Here is a 10,634-nt window from a genome sequence, read left to right on the forward strand (position 1 = left end):
AATCATTTGTGCCCCTCCAGTCTTTTCACCTAAACTTGTTTGTCGTTAACCTCGCCCCTCAAAGCAAATCAATCACTGTTGTCATTACATATTGGTAACACCATTAGTGGGGCTTTCAATTGGTTCATTGGTGAAGTGCATGCTTCCCATGTCAGTTTGTGCATGTAATAAATGGCCATAGAGGCCTATAGTACATAGTCATTTAAAGTACTGTATATAATTTCAAATAGCTAAGATGTGATATGGCTTATCTTTAGGTTAAAAGAGTGATAACTGAATTTGGTGTCCCCTACCTTAAGACAGAAAATATTTGTGGGCCGCTCTTGACATCAGAGACAAAAACTCTTGCCATTCTAATATTGCATTGATAAGCGATATTTGCTGTGCCCAACACAACTAAAATAATTACCTATAGGACACCTGTTCCCAAGTATTCCCACAGATAAAATAGGTATTTATTAAAATATGTTGATGTAAACAAGGAAATATCTTTTTAAACATATTGTTTTTAGTATTCTTCATGGTCTGTTTGCAGTGTACACAACTTTTGATTATTATGATTCTTAACAAAAAAGTCTGAATCTATTTTCCTAACCCTGGTCTATAGGGTATGGTTACCTACCGAGACCAATTCACTTTTAGACCCAGTCCAATCTAAATTGTATAGTTAGTCATGGGGGGACTGCTAGGGTAGCAACATCTGTAGAGCCAGGAGGTTGTCAGAGAGGCAGAGAGGGGGAGGGAGGGGGGGATCTGAGAACAGCAGGGCCTGTGTCAGGGCCTATCTAGGCTGGGAGGGCTGCAGAACCTGTGGAGGATTTTCCTTGTGGGGTACTGACACCATTTGCAAAATGACATTCTTCAACAGCCATATTTCCAATTTCATTTTTGTAATTGTTGTTGGTGTTATTGATGGATAAATTCAGCTGAATTAGACAAGTTTGTATCTACAGTAGTCACCAACTTCAGGAGTCAAAGTTGACATTTTAACTCTAGCGCTGCTACCAGATTATATTTTACAATAGGTGCAGCTTTGTTGGGCACAGCGGTTTAGGAAAATGCAGCCACTTTATTCATTGAAACAAAGGGGTTTCTTGGGCTCCATGCCTATTCTGGTGCTCATCATGTGAATGGCCTTTTAAGTTTCAGAATCAAGTTAGCTAAGGACTGGCTAACCAGTAGCTTGCAGGCAGAATTAGTTTATAACCAAAAATATACATCAGTCATGTGACTAGCTTTGACCACAACTGCAGCAGCTTATTCTATAGCTCACCTATAGTTGTGAACAGTAAATGTAGAAAATGTATTAGGTGAGACATGGAATGGTTAATACCTATTTACTCTTGCTAGTATTTCTCAGCACCAGTAAATTACAAAAGACAAATTTCAGTATTGGTCCAAAGTTTAAGGTCTTGGGTATTAATTAATATCATTTTTATCAGCATAACATGTTTTAAAATTCAGTAATAAGCCACTCTGAGAAAGTGTGACAACCAACTCCATCTGAACTCCTGAGTTAAGTGTTTAACTAGCAACCACATGGCTTGACCTAGCATCTGATAAATATACTGTAACTGTAGCATTTGCCTTCTATTCTTAAACAAAAGTTACTAAATAGAGATACACTACAAGTAAAAAGTTACTGAAGACATTTTATACAAAAGTAAATATTAACTATTACCCATCAATATGTAAAATGATTCCCTTACGCTAAGATAGTTAGCTCTCCATACAAAATGATAATATGAATGACCTCATACAAAGAGGTCACACATTTGATGAGAAACACTTAACACAGCCTTCCTAATTTAGCTGTAATAAGCTTTATGACAATCAACAGGTGTGACAACCAACCCCGGGTCACCCCTACATCGACACTCATTAAGGCTCGGCAGAAACAAATGTATCGTCAACAAAGGAATGTGTATAATCACTATGGACTGTATTTACAACCTAGGGGTTGAACTTGTTCTTCGCTATCAACATAATTCCCAGCCATTCCTCCATCGTGTGCGACTTTTATTTTGAAAGTTACATAAAAACTTCAATTATTGTGGCTAATTTCTTTAAGGCGCGGACATTTGCACCTTCCGGCGCCACCACATAATCTTTTTAGGATAGGCCATAAAACATTTGCCAAAATGCCGAGCTACCTAGCTGTTATCAAGTTAGCTCCTACGTCCAAAACTAAGAGGCATTCCACATCCTGCTCCTCAATCGAACGTTTAGAAAAATCGTGTGCTGGTTACATACCACTGTAATTTACTCCACGGTCATGATAGGCTGTACAAACCGGATTTCCGTCCCGCACGCGTGAAAAGATTGCCACGCTAGATGGTTATCTAATGTAAATACATTATTTCCTTAACACTAGACTGCTAAACTTATCAACTGTTTTAAATTTGACGCTTCCAGCCCTGTTGCATGTGGAAGTCATTTCTATTTGAATAGCCAACTATCATAACATAATCGCAAGTAGGTCAGCTGGTAGACACACGATGAGGGTTGTTGGTCTCGTACCGAAATGTATGTTGCTGTAGATAAATGTCTGCTAAGATACATAATTGTGGAACTTGAGTCCAATATGTAGAGGTACAGTACTAAGAAAGGTAAAAGAATTAGGCTACTAATCTTCAGATGAAACAATTTTCATGACACTTAAAAATAACCAAGACCAAATACAAGACAAAAACACATTTATTACGTTTTCAAATGAACCAATTACAGAAATCTAAGTTATTTCACAATAAATATATTGTATTTGTAGATTTGAATATAAATACTATGTAGGACCTGTACACCGGCATCATAAGTGCTTTTTTGGAAAGGGGGGCGGGGGTTTAATGCATGCCATTATTAGCATTACATCCTGTACTGTGGAAGTCATATGCAAGACTGTCTTACCCCCAGTGAAATTACTCATAGTTGCAAGCTCAGCTATTAGAGCAATAAACAACCATTCACTGATCAATACAATAAAACATTTATGTTATATTAATATCCTTTGGATAAGAAGTTACTGAAAAATAAAGAACAATTAATTGCCCTCTTCATGAGATATACAGCGGAATGGAGAGGGAAAAAAACAACATGAGCTGGAAATGTCTTCAATAGTCCACTACATGTGAAACTGTGAAATTACAGTAGATGCAACCTCAGCATTGCAAAATGTGGTTTCATCATGAATTTTAAGATGTCATCAAGTGTTTAAGGGTAAACCCAGAGTCAGGGTTTGAGTTGGTCAATTTCAGAGCACAAGCTCAGACCACAAGCTATTTTAGGTGCCCCTTACACTACAGTGTCATGGGGGTTTAACACATGTCCTCACATGACTCAGTTGCACATGAATATTCCATTTGAACTACTTTAAATACCATATCTTACCACAACCCCACCCTACATGTAAATAATGAATACATTACATCCATATAAAAAGTATTCATCGGCCATGGCTGCTAACAAACGTGTTTCTCTATGGGATGCTGGTTATGTGGCCCTCCAGGTTAGTGTACTGGATGTAATCTATACGTGTATTGGATGTAATACATGTGCCCAGGAGTCTGTGTAGTGGTTCCTGAGAGAAGTAGTTTGCTGTGGTTCTGTCCAATGGTTGGCTCCATGGCAGCTCTGACTGTGTGCCTTGAAATCATTGGCCTGACTTGCGTGGCGTACCCACTACTCTCTTCTTGGATTGGTAGAAGTCTGCAGAAACAGATCAATATATTTCATTAGCAATTGACAAAAGGTAATTGAAATGTATTGGTTGAAAATATTTCATTACATTCAAGAGTACTTCATGTTTAGAAACTCCCCTGGACACAATTTGTAACATGCTGCTTGAAAGTATGTAAACCCCTTGTTCAATCATACATTTTCTTTAACCATTAAATCTTCATTGAATTAAAACCAGTCTGTTATTTGACAATTCCAGAGATTGGTTTAGAGGAAATTGTAGTAGAAAAACAAAACTAATAAGCAGCTGATGCAGATGCAAAAATAAGTGAAACCCAAGTTACATTGGTTAAATCAAGTAGGCAAATAATTGGATACCAAATTACCCAATCAAAGCAGGGATCTATAGGAAAACTTTGGGCAGGACTGTCTGGCCAAACATGTCACATGTACTTCAGTAAGTTCTTTGAGGAACATGTCATTTTTTTGTTACACTCAGCAGGCTGTACCTGTACTCTTAAGTAATTTAAGTCAACTTGTTTAAACTTCAGTTACATTACTTACATATATATGAAATGTACAGTATTCTGATATGTTATGTGTTGCGCTCAATTTGCCTAGCACTGAAATGGAAAGGACTTTTTACACGGAGGTCATAAAGGTTTAAATAAGGGTATTTTTCCCCACTGTGGTAGTTCTCCCTGTGGTAGTTCCAAGCTATTTCACAAATTGGATCATTGAGTTGAGCAGCGCATTATGGTATCAGTAGTTTGATTACAGACTATGAAGTTATACAGCAGAAACACTACAACCACAGGACCTCTGCATTTCTGGATAGAAACTGGTAATCGCGCACATCTGAAAATGTATATAAATTCAGATCTATGTTTTTAGACACATATGCAATCAAAATTGTCACACTGTAGAGCCCTGGAGTAGGTTTTACCCCAGGAAGTCAACGGTTTCTGACATGATAGAACAATCACACCTAGCACCACCAATCATAGGTCACGCCTAGCACCACCAATCATAGGTCACGCCTAGCACCACCAATCATAGGTCACGCCTAGCACCACCAATCATAGGTCGAAGTAGCTCAGAAATCTAATTTCCCCGTTCTAAAGTCTGGTCAAACTGAAATTACTTTACTAATAAGTAACTAGTAGTACTCCTACTTGAGTCTTTACATTTACTTTAGATTATTACAATCAATGTCACAGTACTTTTCCTTAGATTTTCTGTCCTTTAACCACCATTGCATAAAACTACCCAGCACAAATAAAAACATGTACCTGTGAGGTTGGTCTGTTTCCTCTTCAGACCGTTCTCATTGCTGTTCTTGTTCTCCTCCTTTTCCGGCGTCTCCTCCAGGTTATGGCAGTTACCTCTGTACTTCACGGGGGTGCAGGAAATGTTCTCCCTGCCACAGTGCGACAGCCCCACCCAGACAAGCCCAGCAGAGTCCGCCGGTCCTCCCACCCTCTGTGCCCCCCCCCTGACCCACCGCGCAGGGACGGTAGAGCAGTGGCACACCGGCCTCTGGAACCCCGTCCCACTGGAAGTGTCCTTGAGCAAGAGGTTTCTCTGAGCGGAAGTCAAAGCCCCAGCGGTAGCAGGCTGCCTCCAGGTCTCTGTTCAGGGCGTCCTGGTACTCCTGCTGCAGCTGCTCGTGGTCCACTGGGCCGAACAGGTTCCGCCTGGCAGAACTTTCCCCCAGATAGGTCAGGACGCTCGTACGACTGGCCATGGTTGTTCCGGTTCTACACTGAAGGAAACAGAGGGAGGGGACGGCATGGTTAAGTGGGTGGACATCCACACAGAACACGGCAAGACAATAGCCTTGTACAGAAAAACGTAACGTCATCGTTATATGCTCATGTGAAAAGGAGACATCTGACGCACTTTGGACAGAAAATACAGACGAGACAAGTAATACGAAAAACAAAAGACCAGTGTAAAAACAATAAAAAGGCAGTAATAATAAATGAACAAGTGAGGTTGGAATTTCAAGTGGGACGTATAGATAAGCTCACAGATGTTCCAAAAAGCATGTACAAAATCATTTACAAATACAAAGCTTACTAATTAACAATTGAACAAACAAAAAGAATGATTTGGTTGTGTTTGTTAAAATCCACAGTATGTGACACTAATTAGCCTAGTTCTGAGTCCCTTTAGTTTTGTAATTGCGACAGAACGTGGAAAGATATCCATGTTCCACTGCAACCAAGATTCTGTCAGATTTAAACTAATGGGGTATCAATGAAATGATTATCACTATATCCTAGTACCAACAATAATCAAACTGAGACAAATATTTATAAATAGAATCTGAAAGTTGACATTCCAATATAATGTAATAACTATCACACTATGAACACTATTAACAAGTTCTACAGCTAGTCTACCCCAACCAAAACTACCAGCAAAGAACTTACCATTTATGCACAAGTAAATCTCAAAATCCCAATCAAACCGTGTAGCATCTGTGTAAACCTTATATGATCTGTGGAACACTGAGGATGCTTATATCAGCCACACAGTGATTCATACAGCCCTCCTACTTATACCTCATCTAGATTGGTACATGCCTGGGCAAACTTCGACAGCAACATGTAGAGACAAGTCCTGTGTTATATGAATGTTATACTGCACGTAACCACTAGGCACCAGTGTTTATCCATAATTTGCATCCATACCTTTTTGCACTGTATATACTTGATGGGGAATAATACATTTTAGAAATAAATGTAGCAGTTTCTTCAGAAAATATACTATTGTATATAGGCCCTTTGAGCTAGACTTTTTGAAAATAAACTAGTGTAAAATTTACTGTAAGCTAGGATTTTTGATAGGGAACCTCATCCAGCCATGTGAGAAAATAAACGTGTTCACACATTTTTCAGGTTAACAGAATAGTAAATTACTAAATTGCTAGATATCCAGTATTGTACAGTAAGACACTGGGTGATTACCCAGAACAAACTGGAAATTTCACAGATGAAACTTTATCTTCCTCACTTTGGGAGGCACATTTAATATTTTATTGTTTTAAAGAGAATTTGGAGAGCCAGAAAGCATTTATTTTCAGATGTACACCTTCACATAATTATATTCAATTATCACATTATAGGGGCATTTTAGTTGGGTGTAAAAATACTTGATTGATGTCATTCAACAATGACTAGTTTGCTTAAGACTAGGTTAAAACTAAACATGGGTTAGTTAACGCTAAACATGGGTTTAGTGTTAATCTACCCAAACTAAATTAATTAATGCTCAGGCTAATCTCTGTTAACGTGTTAATAAACCTCACCCCAAAGTTACGGAAAGGGGAGGGCACAACAGAAGATGGCGGGAGAAATACAGAAAGACAACTTTTGAAGAAACACACGTGGCTTCGTGCCCTGCCCACTTACTACTACACTCCACGTGAATGTGAAACCCGTGTGACCAGGTAATCTACAATTAAACTAAGTCCGTTAGAACTTTTACATTCACCAGTCAGATATTGTTTCCTCATTAAAATTGTACAAAAATATATTACTGAAACAAGTCGTTGCTGTAAATAAGAATGTTCGTAGCATACATACGTGAGAAAACAACGGTTAACAAAGTATGTAACATAATAAATACGAGGATACCTACAACATTCCCCGCGTACGTCTAGGCTACCACACCACAAAATAACACCCATAAATTGGCCTACAATAATTATTCCGTGATTTTAATATAGCTTACGTCTACATGACATGTAGAAGCCGTATGTAGTTTAATGTACTCACATTGAAATTTGAATCCAAACTTCAGGCAAATTCCCTTTGTAGGGTTCAGGTAATTCTTTGAAGATGCAGTTTAGAAAACGATGATTTGTCGTACTTAAAGTAATGATGTGACGTTTGAAGTACTGTAAGCATTCGCATCACGCCTCGAGATTTTTCAGCCGTCTAGGTCGAAGGAAGTCGGAGTGACGCTTTGGTAGAATATCAGAAGAAACGCCCCTTTCGATTGACGCTTCCGCGCAGAACTTCCCGATCAGCTCGTTACTTTCTAGTTTGGCTGAAGCTTTTTCTTCCTCACTTTGGTGGGCGTATTTCTTTTTTATAATATCAAAGGCGGGGTTTGTTGAGGAAAAAGCACGTGTATTTCGCGCGGGTAAACACCCAAACACGTGAATACAATGGGGGAATATGAAGCCCGGACCACAGCCGACTGACGCGAGGCAAATCTGCCTTTATTGGGCGAGTTGGCTCAACACAAAACAAGGATGTCAGTGAGCATGTGGTTAGGATTGTTTACAAATGATGAGTCCAATGAAATAGCTTAGCCTATTTTACTCTTGACAAATAATGCATAGGCTTAGCCATGTTTTATCATTAGGAAGAAAATGTTGGATATTTCTACCAATGTATATTATTATGGAAGTCTATGACTGACACTATTAAACCATAAATTAATGGCACTGCAATTTCCTTGTCAAATTGCCAGGAATTACGCATACCCCATCAATCCCCCGCCCACTTTGCTGTTTTGGCGCTTGCATACCACGCAGTTAAAACGCTTCCTTTAAACATAGTTCACACAGGCAACAGATTCAGCTACAACTGTTAGAATGCCGGTTATCGTATTTGGCGTACAAAGGCCGCAGTAAAACGCTATATGTAGCCTATATATATATATATATATATATATATATATTATTTTTTTTTTAAATGCTGCTTTGCATGGTGTATATTCTTAAAATGTATTTTAAAAGGACTAACGACATGGGGAAATATAAACTGAAAATAAGGGGGAGGGGTTATGTATATATTTCCAGTTGTGTGTATATTTTCCAGGTTGTGTGTATATGTGGAGAGGGGTCATAGATTTGTCTAGTTGAGGGTTGTGTGTATGTGGGGAGCAGGCTACAGTCACTTTGGCTCCGGGGAGCATGTTCATGAGGCCTACTGATGTAGGAAAGAAACTGTTCTTGTGGCGAGAGTCTTGGTCCTGATAGACATCAACCTTCTACCAGAGGGGAGAGTTCTGAATAGTTCCTTTCCAGGGTGAGAGGGATCAGCCCCAATCTTTGTGTAGGTCTTGTTGAGGCAGCAGATTGCAGCCAATCACCCTCCCCGCAGAGCGGATGTTTTGCTGCCTGCCCTTGTTGCAGCGTACCAGACAGTGTTGGAGGAGGTCAGGATGGACTCTACGATGGTAGTGTAGAAATGCACCATCATAGTCTTTGGCAGTTTGAACTTTTTCAGATGCCGCAGGAAGTACATCCTCTGCTGTGCTTTCTTTCTGTAAGAGAGGTGATGTTGAGCTCCCACTTGAGGTCCTGGGCGATGGTGGTGCCCAGAAAGCGAAAGGACTCCACAGAGTTGACTGGGAAGCCACCCAGGGTGATCGGGGGAAGGGCAGCTGTGTTTCTTCTGAAGTCCACTGTCATCTCCACTGTCTTTAGGGTGTTGAGCTCCAAGTTACTCTGACTGCACAAGGACACCAGATGTTCAATCTCCCACCTGTAGGCGGACTCATCTCCATCAGAAATAAGTCAGATGAGGGTGGTGTCATCCGAAAACTTCAGGAGCTTGACAGAGTGGTGACTGGAGGTGCAGCTGTTGGTGTACAGGGAGAAGAGTAGGGGGACAGGACGCAGCCTTGAGGGGTGCCGGTGCTGATGGTCAGGGGGTCAGACAGGTGCTTCCTGAGCCTCACGTACTGCCTCTTGTTGGACAAAAAGGCTGTGATGTGGACTCGGGAACTCCCAGTTGGGACAGCTTGTCCTGGAGCAAAGCAGTAATTTAAGGTGTTGAATGTGGAACTGAAATATTCACAAATAGGATTCAGGTGTAGGTTCCAGGGGAGTCCAGATGCTGGAGGATGAAGTGAACAGCCATGTTGACTGCATCATCCACAGACCTGTTGGCTCTGTAGACAAACTGCAGTGGATCTATTAGAGGGCTGGTCTGGTCTTGAGGTGGGACAGCACAAGGGGCTCCAATGACTTCATAACCACAGAGGTCAGGGTGACGTGTCTGTAGTCCTGTGATCCTTGGCTTCTTGGGGACTGGGATCATGATAGTGGACTTGAAACAGGCCCGGGATGCAGCCCGTGATTCAGCACTCTCCAGTAAGATGTTTGTAAACACAGCAGAAAGCTGATCTGCACAGTGATTTAGGGTGGATGGGGAGACACCATCAGGCCCTGCTGCTTTGCGATGTCACAGCATCAGTGTACTCATCCAGACCATTAGTGGCAGACCTAAAAATGTCCCAATCAGTGCATTCCAGACACCCACACAGCTCCTCTGTTCACTGCTCCACATCTTTGACTTTCAACAATATGTAGTCCATGTAAAGTGAATTGCATTAGGCACTACGCAGGGGTCTGGAAAATGTATGGGTGGATTTAACGCTGTGCACTTCTAAAATGTATTTGGTTAGTAAACACACTCCCAGGTATTTGCTAGGATACATACAGGTGCTGGTCATATAATTAGAATATCATCAAAAAGTTGATTTATGTCAGTAATTCCATTCAGAAAATTAAATGTAAACGAATATTATATTCATTCATTACACACGGTTCTGTTCGTAATTTTTATGGACAGAATTTTTAGGCGCAGCCAGGGGCCGGAGGGTGTCAGGTTTGGGGACCACACAATTTCGTCTCTGCTCTTTGCAGATGATGTTGTCGTGTTGGCCCCTTCTAACCAGGACCTTCAGCATGCACTGGGACGGTTTGCAGCCGAGGCCATCCAAGGCCATGGTCCTCAGTCGGAAAAGGGTGGCTTGCCCACTTCAGGTTGGTGGAGAGTGCCTGCCTCAAGTGGAGGAGTTTAAGTATCTAGGGGTCTTGTTCACGAGTGAGGAAATGATGGAACGGGAGATTGACAGACGGATCGGTGCAGCTTCTGCAGTAATGCAGTCGATGTATCGGTCTGTCGTGGTGAAGAAAGAGCTGAGCCGCAAGG

The 10,634-nt window shown here is 40.9% G+C and overlaps 1 protein-coding gene across 1 annotated transcript; it reads right to left on the minus strand.

The window, feature by feature from the left end:
- Positions 1-2,679: 2,679 nt before the first annotated feature.
- On the minus strand, positions 2,680-6,245 carry cdkn1a (cyclin-dependent kinase inhibitor 1A). Its single transcript, XM_034287129.1, has 4 exons — positions 6,111-6,245; positions 5,188-5,437; positions 4,965-5,144; positions 2,680-3,702 (listed from the first exon to the last, which is right to left on the minus strand). The coding sequence occupies exons 1-4, from the start codon at positions 6,111-6,113 to the stop codon at positions 3,647-3,649; spliced, it is 489 nt and encodes a 162-aa protein (XP_034143020.1). The 5' UTR covers positions 6,114-6,245; the 3' UTR covers positions 2,680-3,646.
- Positions 6,246-10,634: the final 4,389 nt, after the last annotated feature.

The sequence above is a fragment of the Esox lucius genome, chromosome 17, assembly GCF_011004845.1.
Source record: "Esox lucius isolate fEsoLuc1 chromosome 17, fEsoLuc1.pri, whole genome shotgun sequence".
NCBI classification, from domain to species: domain Eukaryota; kingdom Metazoa; phylum Chordata; class Actinopteri; order Esociformes; family Esocidae; genus Esox; species Esox lucius.